Source organism: Ciconia boyciana, chromosome 16 (genome assembly GCF_034638445.1).
Source record: "Ciconia boyciana chromosome 16, ASM3463844v1, whole genome shotgun sequence".
In the NCBI taxonomy this organism is placed as follows: Eukaryota; Metazoa; Chordata; class Aves; order Ciconiiformes; family Ciconiidae; genus Ciconia; species Ciconia boyciana.
Window position 1 is genome coordinate 3,612,568 of NC_132949.1, and position 20,979 is coordinate 3,633,546.

A 20,979-nucleotide genomic window follows, 5' to 3' on the forward strand; every position below is an offset into this window, starting at 1 on the left:
AATTCCACAAGGCATCATTTCTGTTGAAGATGGTGAACTATATTTCACCCTCTCAAGGAAGGTAAGGTTGTGTTCTAAAGGTTTACAGTGTCTGCTTTAGCTTGTAATTACTTCATTTGATTCCGCAAATAGTCAAAGAAATACAGAAAAATAAAGCATTTTCACATAAAACATTAGATCTTGTGGATTCACATTAATAGCAAGAGACTTAAAAGCACTAATTTTTGCAGCAATGGGAAAAAAAGCCATAAGGAAGCCATCCATTTCTGACACAAAAATATTACTGCTTCTTATGTATTACTTACATACATATCATATACAAACACATACATGTAAAAGCTTAATATTGTCCAGAAATGTTGGTACTAAATTAATGGCTTCATTTCCAGCCTTGCAGGATTAGCAGTTCCTCGATACTGGGCATGTGAATTTGCTCTTAACACTCACATGCACTGACACATCCGTGATCAGAAACGCACAGATGCAAGAGGCAGAGGTTTTGCACCGGAGTTGAAATCCGAAAGAGCCGGCCAGCAGAATATATGCTGGGCTTAGACTAGGGCACTATATTTCTGCAAATACAATATTTTTAATCTTTAGGAGCACAAGTCCACCCTGATGATTCTGCCAACTTCTGTCTCCATCCAGACAAAAACAAGGATGAAAGCTAATTTTTATTTCTATTCAATTACAAAATAATTACTTATTAGCATTATTAATTCCATTATTAATTTTAAAATTAACCCCAAATCACTGGTATGAAACAACCAAAAGAACAGTCATATAGATTCATTATAAAGAGTAAGCTATCTCCAAAATTAAAATATTTTCCATTTTAAATTAGGAGAGTGATGTATCATTTAATATTAGAAATCACTACATTATTTTCAACATGCTGAATCAAAAAAATAAAATAAAAAAACCCATAACAGAAACAGAGTGCCATAGGACATGGAAATGACCCAGAAAAAGTACTCTACAGTATGAATGGAAGTAGCTTATATTAGAAGACACTTTGAAAGCCGGGAATAGGTATTAATCACTCGCTGTAGGGGAATCAGCCTAGACATACTTTTAACCTGTCATGCAGCCTCCAGAGGCTGACCCATCCTCAGTGTTGGCCAAAGGACCCACTCACACAAAGCACAAGGTTGGGACTGGCCTCTGCCAACATCATCTTAATTTGTGAGCCCTGAAGCACCCAGCAGTCATTTGGGCTCTTGAAACGTTAGTCTTTCAAATCCTTACTCTAACTCAAACATTAAACCTGAGCTTGATTACAGCTAGGGAATATCTGAAATAAATGAGGACCTCCTCAGCTATCTACAGAGCTTCTCTGCACAGTGCTGTTAATTAAAAGTAAGTTCAAAATCCACAGCACGCTAACCCACTTTACAAATACTTGCCTGAAGTAGAGCACTACCATGTTTACTGAGAGCACCCACATGGGGAATGAATTCTGAGCAGCCAGTGGACTGCAAAGGCAGACTTATTTTATTAACATAAGTAAGTGCAAACTGACATGCTATTTGAAAGCCATGGAAGATAATTAATGCAACCACATTATCAATGAATCAGATGTTAAAATACTAAAAGATTAAGCTTAGTTGATAACTATTCAATCTCCCTAAAATTATAAATAATAGTCAGTGTAAAGAATTTAAAGATTAAAAGCTAGAGTTTTTATTAATGTCTGTAGTGATTTAAGATAGTCTCTATTTATGCCAAATACCTAAGAGATTATAGAAATAAAGGAATACAGACTTCAGCCCTGTGACTTTTATTGAATAAAAGTATCTTCACAATGCCTCTATCAGCCTAGATAAGATACATTGTAACATTTAGCTGAGTAGTTTCAGCAAATAACTCCTGGTTTGTTTCAGAATAACCTGTTTTCCCTAGAAATTATTTCCATAACTTTGAATTTAAACTGGATAAACATATGGAAATAATATTTTACATAATCAAAAATGGAAGCAGCATAACAAGAGTCGATCTTGTCATACGCGCATCTGCTGTATGTAAACCACTCCTCCGCTCAGAAAACAAACTTGTTGCATCCTAATTAGTTTTTTAATGTACAAGGTCAGCAAAAAAGCTGTTCCAAGTTCATTAATGAAAAATGTCTTCTGTTTGCTGCAGACCATTTCTAAGAGCCTTAGCTACATTTGAAAATGAAGTATTCACACAAAAAAGAGTGGTATCAAAGAGGAAAAATCCACATTAAAGTTGTACTTTATGGATATTTAAAAAAACCCTCACAAACATCATAAAGTAAATCAAGTTAAAATAGAATTTAAATAAATACATATTTCAAATTTATCCCTTCCTCTAAAGTAGTCCAAAGCAACTAGTCTTTAGTTTGGATTATTTGCCTACTACATATCCATTCTAAATTGAAGCCGGTTTCATTTATTTGACAGGGCAAGACCAGCTGACATCACTACTTCAATTCTGTTTTATTCCTACCACTTGAAAGTCAACAAATTTGGGTGGCTTGGTTCTTGCTTTACTTTTTTAATTTTTATGGCTAACTAGAACCCTGAAGATGCAGCTTTACAATGGGAAGATAACCCAGAAAAATTATGGGAAGGCAGCGAGATAAGAAAAAGCATAAGTTTATTAAATAAATTTGTCTAAAAAATTGGGGATGGTTCAACAATTATTCCATATTCACTTACTTCAAAGTCTCTTCCAGTTTGCGTATTTTCTTTTGAGCATCCCCTCTTTCTTTATCAAGATCATTCCGGATGCCATGAATCTACCATTTGAAGGAAAATAAATACCATATTTTAGCTAAAACAAAGTCTGATTAAAAAAAGAAAATGTTATTTTAAATTATAAAAACTATTTATTTTTCATATTTCTTTTGCACTGATGTAGACGACCATCTATATATTTCTAAAATTATATAAAATGCAAGAATAAGGATTAACAGAGAGATGAAGTATGAGAATATAGCCAATAGAGCTATTTTTCTTCTTAAAATGAATATTATTCTCTAGAATAAAGAAATATCAGTAATTACATAAAAAGGAACTAGATTTTCTTTAGATAAATACAGGAAAGCATATAGAAATCTGCCTAAAATAATGACATGTATTCTCTATGGTGCAGAGTTCCTACTTACCAATTTGTGAATACCCAAAGCGAACTACTTTTTAATCAATTCTTACAGCAAGAAAAATATCATTATATCATTACCAAACGTAAATATCATTATTTACAAAAAATATCATTACCAAATACCCATTACCAAACGTAATGATAGTAAACAACATTAGATACATACTCAGTACATAATCAAACATTAACTAGCTGAGGGTAGATACTCCTAAGAAAAGTAAAACTTTTCCTCAAAGTGGTTTACTACTAATGAACTCCTCACCCAGTGAAATCAAACCAGAGTGCTTGAATCATTATATAAAACTTTTCATTTTGCATCCAGACATTAAAAACACCATCTGGAAATGTGAGGGTATGGCACTCTTGTATAAGTGTACAACTAACAAACCCACAAAAAGCACACAGACTCCTCTAAAATAATGGAGCATCTTAGCTAACAATTATTATTCCATAGTAAACTGTGACCACGTGCTGCTTATAATACAGTGTGAACCCAGAAGAATAAGCCATCTGTCACTCCAATGGATGTGGCAAGAAATCAATCCTAGTGCAACCCAAAAGCCTCTGCATCCTCGCACGAGAGAAAAAAAGCTGTCCCCGTCATCTTCCTATCTCTTCCCCATCACCTCTTACCTAGATCAGCATTAGTATACCTGTTCACTTTGAATAATCTTGCAGTATAAAAATCTTTCACATCACTAAACTTGACCTCAGTGCACAGCAGAGGATCACTACTGTCTAACATCATGGGGTCCCACACCTCTCTCCATTTTCCTTCGCTCGGCCACGCTGCTTATCCCTCTTCCTTTCCATTCCCCCAAGCAAACTGTGCATTTCCAAGTAATTCTCCTCCATGCAACTGCCATTACACCGGGCAGTATCTATACACACATATTTTTAAAAGATATTTGCACACAAAAGTGAGACAAACAGACGTCTTACAGAAATATCCTAAAAATACTCCATTACAAAAAACTTTGAGGCCCTTTAATTCTCCTCTAAATGTTTGTATTTTTCCCAGTATATTTTAGTTACCATTTAAATTTGAAATACTGTTTTAATTCCTATTAGTATTTAATCAATGCAGAATAAAAATGGCAACTTTCAAGACCTCACAAGGAACATACCCTAGCAGTCTGAGAAATTGCTTCTCTCCCCATAAAGCAATATAGTCGCAAAAAACATTGAACAAAATCTGACTCCCACTTCCTAAATTCACTAACGAGGAATAGACGTTTTTAGGAAGAATTCTTTTCTCTGGTACTTCTGGATCAAGACAGAAAAGCAGCTTCAGAATTTGCCAACCTCCCAGGCATGGTCCAAACCATGGGTTTTCATAATACTTTTTGCCAAAGGCAGATTAAGTACAAGAGTTTGTTTGGCTTTTAGGATTGCTCAAGTAACAACGTGGCGATGTGACGTACTAAGCATGTTTTTCTCTACCAGATGGGGAGCACAGGAAATCCTTTACTCCCCTGCAATCATTTGCAATGTTACATGCTATTAAGTCACTACAATAAAGAAAAAACATGTTTTAATAAGCGTATTGTCAGAAGCGTAAGAGTATAGTCCAATGAAAAAACAAATTTAGATATGCTCTACTGTAAGCAGTTCCATGTAGGTGTTTACTACATGCAAGTCTGAATACTTAGTTGGTTTGAAAGAGCCTCCAAACCGATGGCTGTCTATCAGAGAGTAAAGAAGGTATTGCCAAACCTGGTAAAATTATATATATTTAACAGCTGGCTCGAGAATGGCTCTCAGGAATAATCTGTCACTGTTCTTACGCTTAGCTAAATGTTTGGAAAACAAGCGGTAGATTATTTATAAAAAGCAGGTGTTTCCTTTGCCTGTAAAACCATTTAGCCTAACTGGTTCCTGATTCAGCAGATAAGCACATTTAATCAAACAGTGACATTTAGGGTTACTACCTATTATTTGTTTGATGTTTAAATATCCTAGCAGGCAATAGCCACTGTAGACTAATAAAGATTATTAGATAATGGGTAGGTTCTTGAGTGAACAGATTGCACCAGAGACTTCATGATTCCTTCACTTGAAGGCAAGCTTGGTTTAGTATTTTATGGGCCAATCTATACTATTTTATGGATTTATATCCATATATTCACATGTTCACATGTATTTTTCCTCTTCCTTTCTCAAAGATCTGATTTTAAAAATATAGTTACATCAAAATTTATGAATAGGCAAACTGCTGCAAAGTTATCTATTAAAAATAAAGGGTCTACTTTCTTGTTTACTGATACAGAGTTACAACTTCAATATCTGTGCTTACTGGTGTAAGCAGTGATTGTTGACATGCTCTGAGCCCATGCTAAGCAGCATTCTCCCAAATGATCCTCAAACCTCATTCAAGATTCACACAGGACAGGCACCACTGCAGAAACGCAATACGGCTGCATCCACCTTACTGTCCAGAATTGTAAAGTTTAGTAGTGTAGATGTGAGCATTTGATGGCATTTGGACTTGGTGCCTGGAAACGTTACCAGCCACATTTAACCTCTACTTCTCTGCAGAGGAAGTGATGTATTGCAATAAACCAATGTCCACCATACTTCAATAGCTAGAAGATATCCAAATTATGCTAATATATTTTTATTTTGACCTGCAATATTATTCCAATCCTAGGCTTTTCTTGAGGCCAACATCATAAAAACCACAATTTGTCTAAACAGACAAACGTAGGCTAGGATTAGACCAAAACATATCTTGGAACGAAAAAGTATTTGACTTCAAGTCAGCAGAAGGCACTAACTCAAACCAAAACCTCACTACAATTCATGTTGCAAATGCTATTACCAAGTGACAAGTAGCTATGATCACAATTCATTATTTTATGTTATAAATTTGCCACATTTGGAAATGACATTTGAATAACACATCCTTTCAATTAAATAGGCATCTAACGCACCCTCTTACTAAACACTGCACGAGTTGAACATACAACGTCACTAAACTTGAAGTTTTATTTGAAACCTATTGATGTTTAAAGTCTAAAAGAGTAGACAGTATTCGCAAAGTGCTTTAAGATGAAGCATACCCAGAATCAGAGATGATATCTCTGTACTTAAATAGCTGTACTTAAAATCTTCCTTGAATTTGTCCGATTATTCTTCCAACCCATGTGAAATGCTGGGTTTCCAATATTTACTACTTTGGGGATTTCAGAATTTAAACCTTTAGCTTCTGTATACAACAAAATTGGAAATGGGCATAAGATGGTATATCTTCCTGAAAACATTACCTGTTTTTCATATACACGCTCCAAGTGAAGTTTGTCCTGTTGAAGCTTGTATTCTTGATCCTGCAAAGGAAGAGATGTGTATTCTAAATAGACAAATCACATTTTTCTTTCATTTCAAAGCAGTCATTAAACACACACATTTGCTATTATCTAGAACAGTCCATAAAAATTTAAAAATCCACTTTACATCATCATTAAAAAAAAAAAAATTATTCGACATACAAAAAAATTCAACCAACAGCAAAAATATCCACACATAACAAAACTCTCTCAAAAGTCATGATTCGTGTTTCTAAAGAGAAAAAGCAACTTGTTCTCCTGAGCTATTAAAATGCCATTCTGTACCACATCAACTGTGAAATGAAAGTCATAGGAGGAAAAATAGATGCCAAAACTCAAACAGGATTGATAGGTGATACAGATGTGGAACTCATTATCCTGAGATAGGAGGATTAATTTAAATGTCTATGGGAAGACGGAATTTGAACCGAACTGTTAAATAGCAACAAAAATAAAAACAATTTTGAAACTTACTTAAAAATGTTTGCAGTTTAGGAAAAGAAAGATATTCGTAACTCTTTGACGTGCCTCTCTACAGTCCACTGATACACGTTTATACTGTTTCAACATGTGACTTACAACAAACAGTGAAAAAGTTCCTGTGAAAATTCTTACCCATAAAGTGATCTCTCTCAGTCATACTTTTAAAATCAACCTTTAAGCATAAGGTGACACTATATATTTCTATGAATAAAATATATATAACATGCATCTTTGTATGTAAGTGCATTTTAGTATGGCTATCTAAACATTCAAATCACCAGAAAAAGTAAAAAGGGCTGGTCATTCTTGAGTAAGAAATTTGGGGCTCACCCTCAACTGTTGCTGTCTCTGATGTTCTGAATCTTGTAACTCTTGTTTTAATAGAGACACACTATGCTGTAATTCTTCAATTGCATCAGATGCCTGTAGGGATTTAACAGAAAAAGGAATTTTTGTGTTGCATTCCTCATTAGCTCTACACATACATCTTTTGCAGTTTTAAATTTATTTCTCAAAGGTGCCTGGAAATCGGAAAAAAATATCAACTTGGGGAAAAAAACCTGTATGAGTTTACAACTCCAGATACGTCACTTCTGTCCATCTGGCAAACTTAGAAATGTAAACAAAACCACAAAAAGATAACTAATAATAAAAAAAACCTTGGCACTAACAATTGAAAAAAGAAAAATACCTTGTAAATTAAATGGAGTAAAGTATCATCAAAGCTCCCAGAATTCCAGTAAATAAATGCAAAAGACTCCATTTGTCCTATGGCTCTAAGGATTAGCAGATGGTATTTAAAACATGAGCCTTTTCTACAATTATTTAACTTGAAAATTAGATTAAATATATACTATATATCTACCTATGCATATTGGTAGATATCAACTTAATAAATGTTTTTACAGAAACAAACCAGAATTATTACATTTTGGGTGGAATGTACACTTGCAGAATTTAAAAATAATTTCTTAAACACATAATATGGAACATTATGTTAAAAATTTAAGAAGCCTGCAAGACAGTCTATTTCTGGAAAAAACATTTTCCCTCATTGAAGAGGCCTTACGAAAACATTAAGTCTTTAAGCGTGCTGAGGTCCTCTGGTATCCAGAATTCTTACAGAAGCACAAACAAAATCAGCATATTAATTGTACCTTATCTGAATCAGCTATGGAAATACCACCTGTACGTACACATACACACACCCCCCAGAATTATCAGTCAACTTCAGATGATTTTTCAGTCAAACTTGGGAATGAAAAATTAAATCACAATTTTTTTTTAAACATATGCACATAAATAACTTGGGGAACTGAGCATTTCTCTGGATTTATTCGTAAGCATTATATTTATATTGAGCAGACCACTTAAAAAATAAACAACATTTTAATGCCTATTATACGTGGAAGCATACCTTAGCTGCAGAGAGAGCGTGTTCCTGCTTTATAAAATTTGTATCAACATCATATTTACTTTGTAGTTGCTGAATGTTCTCCTCATATTCCTGTATAATATGGTCCTTGTCTTTCTGAAGTGAGCTGTGCCTACAAGTAGTAAGCAAACAGAATATGGAAATCGCTTTCATATTTTGGCATCTTACCTGCTCAGTATCAATTCTACAGAGTATGCAAGTCTGCCTGTACCACGTGCTCACTGTAACAGAATGAAATGCTTATAAATAATGGAAAGATAACATACTCCTTACGATGGTCATTTGGGTCAGTTCCAAAATGAATTTTACATCAGTTAATACATTTTCATGACAACTTTCTAATGCCAATTACCATTCACTGAGTTCTTGAAATAAAATTAATAATGTTTGCTTTTAGAAATTCCATATTCTTCAGCATTAAAAACAGCCACCGCTATTTAATTACCTTGCTTTCATTTCCTGAAGTTCAGCGCATACCGCCTGGTAACGTTGTTCTGCATCAGTCTTTTCTTGAGATAATTTTTGTCGCTGTAAATTACTATTTTCAGCTTCAACAGTCAACTGCTGGACACGAGCCTCCAGTTTTTTGACCGTCTGGTTCTAAAAGAATAGGTCATTGTTGAGAAAACACCAGAATAAATTAGGCTATACCCCTGTTGTTATTCAGTAGCCTAGAGCAGCAAGGTTCTTTGGTGGTCCAGAGACACCAGAGTTACAATAGCAAAGCTGTCAATCAATCATGACAGTAAATTCTATGTTGTATATAAAAAAATAAATAAATCTTCAAAATATGGATGTCTAATACACCCACCCCACCCGCCAAAGTAACGTGACTTCTCCCCTAAGCAAAACAATATGTGCAACTGATTTCTAAACTACAAATCTTTTAAAATGGGAGAGAAGACAGATATTTCTGTGAAAAATTGTAATGGATGACAATATACGTAAAGCATTTTTAGACCTTCCATTAACCAACAAGTGCGTTATCACTAGCAATATGTACAACTTCATGCAGGAAAGAGTATTTGGGGGGGGAATATATATATATATAAAAAAAAGATTTTACTGATCATTATGGTGAGAAGCAGCTATAAAAGTCAGCTAGAAAACATATTAAACTATATAGCATCCAATGAAATGTGTAGCTTTCTCATGCTGAAATATTCTTCCAAGTACTTTTATGACCATCATATGTTGACATAAAAATATATACATATCTTTCAACTTTCTAAACTAAAGCAAGAAGCGACACACTTAGGTTGCTAAAGAATTATAGATTTTAAACAACTGCCTTTTATGTGCACATTTTGGCAAAACCACATCCAAGGTTGTAAACAATCAGATACAGTAATATCTGCTATGGATTTGGAGGATATAAGAGGAACCATTATAATACAAGTGCTACATTAACTGCGAATGCTATCTAGTGGTGTTTCAAATAAATTAACAAATATTAACTAAATAATTCACCAATCATAAGGTAAGTATACCATCTCTATTTTATTACTGGAAAATGGAGGCACGCAAAGAAGGAGTATTGTGCACAGGAATATAGCAAATCCGTATCAGGACTGAGAATGTATTCCTCAAGTCTCTGCTGGTATACCTTTCCCTAATCCACTTCTCCATATCATTTGCTTAATTACAGTGATTTCTTTTCAAGAAGTTAAAGATCTATCAAAAGTTAAATCATTTTCCAACAACTTCAACCCCTAATATAAACAATTTTTAAAATGAGCAGAATGAGAACAGGCAGGTAGCACAAGACTACTCTACTACTTCCCATTCTTCCCTAAATTTATGTTCATATGCACGGAAATGAGAGAAGAATTCCTCAGGAGGCTGGAGTCAAAAAATAAGACACAGCTGTCCTTCCAGGATGTACGTATCCTAGTTATTTTTATATTAACAAAGGTCTGAAGATGAGGGAAGTGCAAGAGTATTTTCACCCCCGTTAAAGTAAAATAAAAACTCAAACATCTGCCATCTCAAGCCAGTGCCCCAACTGTCACAGAATTGTTAAATGAGCCTGGAGTAATGCAAGAACCTCACAGAGCCAGAACGGTCACCTGAACTTTGTCAAGTGGCTTAAGATACTCCATGAACACAGGACAGCATAGAACATGAACTTTTCCTTCAACACAAAGCCATCTGCACAGTATGGGCTGGGGGGGAGGGGTTGGTTGGTTTGTTTTAAAAAAAAGACCACCACCACAACAAAAAAAATTCGAACTTAACATATTGTCAAATATCATCATTCTTCCCTGGCCCCCCACCCCTCAAGGAAGTTAATACTTGTTCAATGCACAAAACCCTACTTATCAGCTCTATGGTATTAGTTAAATCGTTCAGCCAATTTCACTTGCTAACAGCAATGGCATTCTTGACAATGTGAAACTCTGAACAAGGAAACTCTGAAATACCAACAAAAAAAGCCCACAAAAATCAGAAGAGAGAAAGAAAGAGAGAGAGAAAAAAAAAACTAATTTCCAGTGACAGTCTAGTCTTTCATCTTAAGCCCTGCCTTGAACTCTACCTTGTTTAATTATTAAATCAGAAGCTGCTCAGCAAGATCTGTCTAGTTTTGACGGTTCTTAAATTCAATCTTGCTGACAGACTGTGTCCATTTTTCTCTGTATTTACTGTTACCTATGACATGATCTGAATGCTAATTTTTAAATTCAACATTCATTAATAAAGGAATAAATTTTGTTTGACATTGTCTTTTCACTCATTCAATTTTCTTCATACCTCATCCTGATAAAAAGTACAGGATGCTTTCTTGAGGATACTTGTTAATTTTTTGCTTTTTACTGCATTTATATAGCAGGCACAAAATCCAGATTACACCTGCTTACATGTTTCTAGTTATTCTAGGAAAGAAATGGAATAAATTAGAATAATACAATAATTATTTTTAAATCCTTTTTATCTAACCTTTAATCTAACAGAAGCATTTGATCATTTGAAGGGGAGGTGGGTAAGAAAGAAGTCACATGTATGAAAATAGATGTAGCATATAAATCCTTTTTTATAGTCTACAAACCTACAGAAACAAAACTTCTGCTAACTTGAATCAAAACCAGTAAGAAATGCTAGAAACTGTCCTTCAATACAAACATATATCTGCGTAGTATATACTGAAGGGCTGTACTTCAATGAATTTTATCCTGGGGAAAAATCCTTTGTTGGACTGGCTGCCAGGACACTGTTCTCTCCCCAGACAGAACTGCACTGCACTCTCAAAAATATTTCTCAGCCCAACAGTATTCATGTATACTTTTGCACAGATGCATGAAATTTGAATACTGCAAGAGACATTTGCTGTCATGAGATGTTATTAAAAAAAAAAACCAACACTTACAGTTGACTTTATCTGTTCCAAATAATCTTCCTCCATTTTGCTAAGACGAGCATTGGTGTCCTCAAGCAGGTCCTGCATATCTTCTGTGTGCTTCTTCCGAATATTAAACTTCTCCTTCTCCATCTCAGCCACAGTATTGTGAAGCTGCATCACAAAAATAATACCAAATAATAAATGGCATATAAAACTAGCGTTTACAAGCATGGTATTTTTATAGCATATAAACAGAATAACTGAGCAGCACAGGCCACTTTTCTGTCCTCTGTAACAACACTAGATCATTGTCTCACTAAATAGGTCTACTATGACTCTATAAAGCAGTAAATTAGAAGTCATTTAAAAATGTATAGAGAATGTAACTTATCCGTACAGAATACTAAAACACATATTTTTGCCATTCTCTGCTGTCCTATTTGTTTACATATTTAAACTGAACACCAATGACTGTTGCACAAAGTTAATGAATTTCTGTTACAGAAACGCTAATACTCTCTCCAGATACTAACACTGCCAGTTTATCTGCCTCGCAATTTGTAAGAAGCTGGAGAGCCTTGACTATCTACTTGTCTAATAAAAGGATTATTTATGTCATTACTAACCCTTGTTTTATATTCTAAACACCAGTAGCCTCCCTTTCTAGTCAAGCAGCCTCAAATCTAAATTTTCTATCAATACAATAGTAAAGAACACTGTCATGTCAAATTAGCATACAAAACTTGTATGGTGTATTGGTTGTATAACAGCTGTTATGTCTTTCTCAAGTTCCTAACAAATCCATTTCACAGCTGAAGGAGAAAGCTGCAATATACGAAATAAAAGCATCATTCTAAACACACTGCTAAACTCAGGGTAATTTGCACAAGTATAGATTTTTCTCTCCAACATCTAGACTAGCAAAATCACGGAGGTGTCTGTGAATCTGGACCGTTATTTAACAGACTTCAACAGCGTGCAGTATCTTAACATAAAATTTTTCATCCAAAAGATAAGGATGCTAACAAATTATAAGTATCATGTATATACTGTGGTGTTCAGAAGATTTGCTGAATTTGAGATCCTTTTAAAAATAATCTGGGAAAATAAATAAATGATTATTTAATCTCTAAGCGCATAAGATATAAATAAAACCAAAAATTCTGGGAATGTCTCTACGTCCTGTACAACAGACTATAGTAATATTTGCGTTATTGTCAGCAACGTCTATTCAAATAACCTGCATCTATTCAAAGGAAAAAATACACAGAAGGAAGCAGTATATAAAGTTATAAAAATATTGTACTGTTAACTTTCACTATATTTCCGCCATGCTTCCCACTATCCACATTTTTCCATAAAATACATGCTCCAATTTCACGTCTATTAAGTTAAAATTAATATTAGTATTTTAATTTGCCTTCTTGTTTGCACACTGGCATCACTGATGACAGTTACAGCTGTAGAAACAGCACTTGCTAGGTAACTGCAAAGAGTGGGATGACCTCGGGCTGAAAATAATGCTTCTCTAAAACAAAACGCCCACCTCGCATTGAAGCCTCAAGGTCTTAAGAACAAAGGACAAGATTTATGATTTATCTCTTACAAGACAAGAATTAAAACCAACATCACTTCCAGATGCAGGGCTGCAAAAAAATTAAATTAAACAGCATACTTCATCGATGAAGGGAGGTGGTTTTGCCCTTTTTGTGACCCTCCCGCTCCTGAGAGGGGTAAGCTAGACAAACACTGACAATAATCTGGGCAAAGGTGAAGCTGTCTTGCAATAAACATGCTTTTCTCTCTGCTTTGCTGCTGTCTTGAGTCCAACAATAAATAAAAATACATTGAAGAATTCATGACCCAATGCAAAAATAATAGTTCAAAGGAATCCCCGTGGCAGCAGGTAGCAGCAGGTTTGCCGAGATTAAAATTCCATGTCAGGTCAACCAGAAATAAGGACCCCCCTAATACACCCAGGGACTTGCCAAGAGGACCAGATGAGCCCCAGGAACAGAGTGACCAGCTGGGCAGGGCGGCTGGGGTGGGTGTACGGGCGGGGGGGTGTGCAAGCATCAGCAAAAAGCGTCTTGCAAGATTACTCCAGAAAAAAAGAAAGTCAGCACAAGAAAATACCACTAAAAAGTAACATATTCCTTATATATATATTTTTTTTTTAAGTGACAAAATGTATTATCCCAGATATAGACTGTAGGAGTCTTTCAAAGAAAGCAAGTATTATTCATTACCCTCTTCTCCCACTCGTTGTTCAAAGAATCATTGCTTTGCTCACACATCTTCTTTAACTCCACAATCTGCTTCTCTTTTGCTTCTCTGATGACTTGTGACTCACGAACAAGGGTCTGAACTGTCAAAAAAGGGAAAACAAACAACCATTCAAGAGATACCTTTGGGATTTTTCAGTGTTGGCAACAGATGCAATCAGATTACATCAGTTTTCCAATTAACCTGGCTTTCTGATGGTTTTTTGGCTCTTAAAAATACTTAACGCATGTGCTTCTTTAAAATTTAGCACTTAGCTTCTGTGTCACTAAAATATTACAAGGTGTTCTCTCTTCTCTACTTTATTTACAAAATATTTCATAGGGAGTTTTGCTTACTGAAGCAGTAAATATACATCAACAAAATTCTGTAGCCTAAAGAAAGCAGGCATTTTTAACCTGATTTTATGTGCATCCATAGGAGAAAAGGTTCTTGTGAAGGTTGAATGCCCAAGATATACAAGGAAATTAAGTTCCCCAACTTAAATGGCAAGTGATTGCATCATGAATTCACAGTCTGACAAATTTTGTGGGAAACAAAGCAGGTACATATTCACTTTTCAAAAGTGACTGATGATTTTACACAAGAGTGTAGGTGACTCAAACACAACCCATTACAGGTGAGCGCAACCACCAGCCCACCAAGAGAAGCCCCAGATCCCTTGCTGGACAATTTACTTTGCCAAGGAGCAGGAAACAATGGAACTCTCTCCTTTTTTGTATGTAGGTTACCAAACTTGTGTATTATTTTACATTGTGGTTTAGTCCACAGTGTAAATGGACTCCAAGGAATTCTAAAAGACACTAACATTCAAAAACTGCTGACAAGCCACACTCAGGCCAAGTTTTGTACTTATGACATATTCAAGACTACTACTGATGGTTGAAATCTCTTGCCGCAATAGTCCTAAATAAATAATATGTTGTGGCTTCATTAAAATGTACTGAATGTAAAAATAAATTAACCTTGAGGCAGAGATTCCAAAAAGTTTGAAATAAGTGGTCAAAATATTTCGGTATCATCAAAGAAATTTTTTTTGGTGACTCTCATAAAATCTGTAAGTATTAAATATGACAAGATTGCACTGTCTCTTGGAAAATTTGGTTTGGAAAATGGACAGCAAAGACAACCAGACAAGCCTCTCAAAATCTAAAGGAAAAATTAGGTCAAGACCTGCAAGTGAAGAGGAAAGGGACATCTGCACCTAGAAGGAACATGTAAGCCCACAGCCACAAGAAGGATGCAGTACAATACCACCACACAAAAACCAACAACTCTGAATATAAAAATCACCTTTTTTCTCCAGTTTTCTAATCATCTCCTCAGCTTCATTTTGTTTGTTTTTGTAGAGGGACTTCAATACCTCTATTTCATCATTCTTTCTATCCAAAATCTGTAGGGAAAATCCAAAATACTTTAACAAGAGTCCAAAAACCCAAAACTGCACAAAATAATATACACCGACCTCTGTCAAAGGAGCTACCTTCAAGAAGTACTTAGGTTGTGCAGGACTAAGTGATTAAATCTAAGTAATTAAGTCTAAGTAATTTTCACAGCTAAGGCTGCCAAGTCATAAACAAAGGGCTGATTTAGATAAACGTAGGCAGCAGAGTAGATTAAAAAGGAGTTTCATGTTTTAGGAGGGTCTTTTTGTTTTCTTTTAAACTTGGGCAAATCCAATGTTGCCTTTGTCGAGTTTGGAAGTTTCACGGTGCTACTACTGCAGATAGAAAGGATTTGTTTCCCTTTTCATATTTATGTCGCCTAACACTATTTAAAAACATCTAAAATTCTCAACAGGTTTAAGAAATCCTTACATCATTGGTGAACTTCATTACACTCTTGTACTTCACCAATTGCAATTCTTTGCATGTATTCCAAGAAACAATGGGTTGGAATAGAGCAAGTATGAGGTGTGACTACATTTACATTTCTGTACACACTGATTTTGGAAAAAAAATGCTTGAATATTTGCACACTTTGAGATAGTAGTTTAAATTAAACTTTGTGTTTAAGATAAACATTAAAGTCACAGAAATTTTACAACAGTGCCCCAAATCTCTCATCAAACAGAAGCTTTCATCTTAAAACAATATTACTCCATCTGCATTAAATGTTTTGTGTCTTTAAAGATTAACACGACACTATTTAACCTTTTCTAAAATATCCAACGTTATTAAACAACTTCAAAAGACGGAATTCTAACAGTTAGAAAAGGATGACAATTCAAGGGATGAGAAAGCATTTAAACTATTTCTTATTCTCACAAAGCTGTTTCCTTTAGACTCTCAGCTTCGCTAGCTAGTTATGCTTGCAGACTTTGAGAACAGATGAGCCAAATATGCACCTGACCAAATATTAACATCCTCTCAGGAGGCTTTGATGTGCCATAGTGTTGTGTCAACTAACTTCCTCCAAGTCCCTGACTCAGTCTTAAGAAACAAAACAGAGGTACTCAGTAGCGCAAAGCTTACGGTAGGATAAGTCATCACGATCACGACACCGAGCATTTAACTCTCATTACGTTCCTGGGATCTGAGTGCTTCAGAAGGCACTTGGGACCTTGCAGAATTTGACCCCGCATGTTTAAAACATGGTAGTAAGAGTAACAGTATGGTCTTTGATAGTCTTTTTGTAATCTTCCTAAAAGTGGTGTTATGCAACACAATAAAGACAAACCCAAGTTAACCCAAAGGAAGTATATCTGGTGTCATTTTATTGCTGTGAAGAATTAAAAGCCACATATAGCTTTAACAGTGCAATAACATAAATAACGAACTGTTTATTGACCAGCCTATGCTTTAAGACACAGTGTCAAAACACAGACATGAGAACAAGCCCTATTGCTGTATTAGTAGGAATATATGTGATATACTTGCAGATTTTCCTACTGTTATTTTCTGCATTTTGTCCATAAAAATTTAATTAAGTGATTTTGTTCACATTTTTCTATAATGCAAGTGCTTTCCCACTAAAAGAAAAATCATGAGTTTATGATTTCATCAGCATATGAATCCACAGAAGCTGTTAGGCTGGTAGAATAGGTTGTCTTGTTCAAACAAACAGATCACCTTGTATTTTCATCTGCTTTCTGCAACCGTTTTTCCCTTCCTAAGTTTATGTTATCACAGAATACTCTGCATTCCTATCAGCTTATGCAAACTGTTACCTACAATCTTACTTTAAAGGAACATTAATTGCAATTGTGAAGAAGTTAAAGTACAACTGCAAATTGTTATAATCAGATTCTCTATTATTTTGTTTTATATACGGTCTTTGGAAAAAAATACAAACACTTCTTACCTTTTGAACATCAGTATCATGCTTCTGCTGTAATTTAAGTTTTTCTTCATGAAATTTACCTTCTGCTATTTTCATTTTCATGTCCAGCTTTAAAAGCAAAATAGAACAGATATAGAACTTAATTAAAATAAAGAATAAATTACACTAATGACCTTTGCATAACTTTTAAATTATTCATTTATGTCTTTGAGAAGGCAATGGGAAGTCACTAACAAATAATTGCTATGAAAAAAAATCTATATTCAGTTTCTCAGGATTTTCATATTTGTTTGAGAAAACTGTGACAAAAGATCTCAACCTAAAATATTTATTTAGAAAATTAATTTGCAAGATGTTTTAGTTGGCAATAAAAACAACTGCTACTGCCCAGAAAAAGCTATCATCCTTTATTTAAATAAACACTTAAGAACCAAACTTTTAATATGTCTGTTAATATACCAAGTAGGGTAAACTTGCTTTTATTCTTTAGGCAGGTGTTACATTTATACAAAGAATGTCCTTTAGCCCAGATGCATGTTTATTTTTGTTTGTTTTCTATTATTCATAGATTTCACATTATAAACACATTTCCTTTTAAAGGTTACTTATAATGGGATTAAGGATATTACTGCTGAATTTGATTGCTAAAATACATTTCCTGTTTCTGCTTGTGTTTGTTCAAAGCAGTGTATTTGAACCCCTCCGACACAATAACACATTGCCACTCCTCACTTATAGTCTAAGTTTTCATCTTTAAAGTATTTTTAAATCTCTTGCATGTTTTCACTATGCCATTAAAGATTGTCTTCAAGACTGTGCAAATATGATAGGTATTTTGCATTTCTCAGAGTTTTCTAAAAAACAAAAATGACACCTCAAGTTCAGATTCAGGCTATTCCACTTCTACATTTAATAATTTCTACTGTTTGGAAAGCAAAGTGGACAGAAACACCTTCCCCAGAGTGACAGATCCCAGCGACTCCCCTTGCTTTAGAAAGGGCAGACCAAAATCATTGGAGTGTGAGGACCAACATCTGTCTATCTCGAAGACATCTGTAAGCAGACTGTTGCCAACAGAAAAATTTGTATTTGCCTTTTGGATATTCTAAGAGCCCGTGGTGCTGAGGTCCACCCGCCTTGGAGCTGGACACTGGACTCCCATCACCATACAGCTATTTTCGGTTCTCAAATTTTTGCTTCGCTCAGCTAAGAACCTGACTTCTAATACTCTCCACTGACAAACTCTAAAGGAACCAAGCAGCATTATTCATTCTGCCTTTATTTTTATTCCTTTGACTTATCAAAAGTAGCTATTCAAGTATTAATCTTTATCTAACATATACAAACAATAAACACACTGCAAATTATTCATTTCTTTTATATGATTACTTTGTGTAATATATTTGTTTATTGTGACTTGAAAACGTGAGCTACAAAAATCCAAGTCAACTCCAAAATGCAAAATGCTGTGCAGTAAATATAGAAGACTCCTCAAGAACTGAAAACAGAAGAAGCAAAAGCAGCAAATTCTTTTGATTTCTGGACTCCACATCCACTGATACCCAAAGTATACGCCTGCTTATTACACTGCATATAAAGAGGCTACCTATCTCCCAAGACTAAATAGGTACATAGTCTTATGCAAATTACCAGGGGAAAAAAGTTAGATTGACAATTAATCCAAAGAAAACAGATAGTATTCTCAGCTGTCAGCCATGTCTTTTATCATCCAAAAATAAGCATCAGGATAAAAATGCATGTGCTAGTCATGAAAGATACGCATATGTATATATAAAAAGAAATATATGCATATATCCCTCCAACAAAGTGACATTATAGAAGAAAATCTTAGTACCAGGTGATAAATAAGTGTTGATTTCAAAAAAAGAGCACAGTAATCCGCTTCCAGATAGACAGTTTGTGAACATTCCATAAATAAATATGAAGGTCTTGTAAAAACACAAATACTAGAAACTAAACATGAAAGAGATTCCGATCTACTTGAATTACATTAAAAGCTTATGAATTACTGATGTATAGCTATTGCACTCACATAGCTATTAAATCCACACAAACACATTACATTTAAAACTCATTAATAAAGTGAGAATGTCTTGGCTGATGTAAATGAATCCTTGGCGGTTTGCATCAGCTGAGATCTGGTCCATGTTTTATTATTCTCTAGGTTGAAAGAACATAAAAATAAATCAAACTCTAAAATTTGTCTTGTATTAACTATGGACATATATATTTTCAAGTGATGGCGATTGTTCTCAGCCACATGGCTCTTTTCCCACAGGTTGACGGCAGAGATCCCTGTACTTGAAGTTGGCTCCCACTTCTTGTCATTAATCTTCCACTTAACACCATTCTTGCACTTGCACTAGTTCGCATCAGTTTTAGTTCATTAATTCATTGCACTACTTCCAGTAGAACAGATGTCCTTAAAATTTCACAGATTTTGGGACTACTTTCCAAAAAGGATTGGCAGCTTCATCTCAGGAGAGCTAGTTGCAACCAAACAACAAATATTTGAAAAATGTGTCTGTCCAAGATACAGAAGTCAGCTCTTAATGAAGGCAAGCACTGTAGTAACAAAATAAATTAGTTTTCTTTGAATACTAAAAAAAAAAAACAAAAAAACACCAAAAAAACCTCTTACTTAAAAAATCCCAAAGACCAACAACTCCTCATCAGTTGAGGACTGAAAAGGTGATACCCTCAAAAGCACTCAAGGTCCTCAACTTCTATAAACGTAATGAAATTCTGAAGTTTCAGCACCCCAGACATTTTCCTGCCTTGTCTGCTTCGTCCACAACTTACATGATTTTGTCCCTTCAGGACCTACTACATAAATAAATGTGAGGAGCCCCATATTAAAGTGTTTGCAATTCAATAGTTGATGGGCACATGGAGTTTTCAGCTAGTCTTAAGAGGAAAGCTGTATTTGTAATGAGTAACTGGTAAAAAATAAACTAAACTAAAAAATCTCCAACAACATTTAAATTTTATAATGCTCCATAGTTCCAAGACACACATGTATCTTCCTCACAACTTCTGGAAGTGTTAATTTGAGAATTTGCTGTAAAAATAAAAATATATTGCTTTAAAAATCCTACACTTACAATTTCTTCTGTGGAAAACTGCTGGAACAGCCAGAAAGCATAAGGACAACAAAACAGTGTCTTCTAGCAAAGCTTGGAGTACTGGTTTCATTTATAACTCGGCTTTTTGACCCACCCTTTGTGTAAGGCAGGCTTCCAATCTCACTGCATATGTAGATAAAAAAAAATTGAGTCATGTAAACACATTTTAAAAAGTGATCTCATTAAGGCTTGGGTTGAAGCAAATGGGCTCATCACTTCACAACTGGGAGTGAAACTTCTCTCCTTCCATTTCAAAGTTTAAATATGTTATTAAATACTAATTTCAATAAAGGAATATCTTTCAAATTAAAACCATACCAAACTGAGTCAACCGTATACCTGTAGTTAGCACACGTCAAACCTCATTTGCTAAGTTAGTTTCAACTTCCTGTGGAATAACGCTTTACTTTATCTATTAAACACATATGGAGAAACAAAATAACCTACAACAGTATCGAAGACCTTCATAAGTTTTAGAGAAAACAGATAAAAACAACTTAGAAGAGTCATTCACCTTGTTAGGAGCAATTAACTGCGCTCATGCTCATCAGTTTTAATACC

General features: G+C 34.7%; 1 protein-coding gene across 5 annotated transcripts in view; it reads right to left on the reverse strand.

Moving 5' to 3' along the window:
• Positions 1 to 20,979, reverse strand: part of CEP112 (centrosomal protein 112) — a 174,827-nt gene that overhangs the window by 120,880 nt on the left and 32,968 nt on the right. For all 5 annotated transcript variants that reach the window (XM_072880867.1, XM_072880868.1, XM_072880869.1 and 2 more), the window contains 9 exons: positions 17,294 to 17,380; positions 15,284 to 15,383; positions 13,957 to 14,075; positions 11,735 to 11,878; positions 8,816 to 8,970; positions 8,353 to 8,482; positions 7,266 to 7,358; positions 6,393 to 6,452; positions 2,682 to 2,761 (listed from right to left, as the gene is read on the reverse strand). In XM_072880867.1, coding sequence (XP_072736968.1) covers positions 2,682 to 2,761; positions 6,393 to 6,452; positions 7,266 to 7,358; positions 8,353 to 8,482; positions 8,816 to 8,970; positions 11,735 to 11,878; positions 13,957 to 14,075; positions 15,284 to 15,383; positions 17,294 to 17,380 — 968 coding nt within the window. The remainder of the gene's footprint in view (positions 1 to 2,681; positions 2,762 to 6,392; positions 6,453 to 7,265; positions 7,359 to 8,352; positions 8,483 to 8,815; positions 8,971 to 11,734; positions 11,879 to 13,956; positions 14,076 to 15,283; positions 15,384 to 17,293; positions 17,381 to 20,979) is intronic.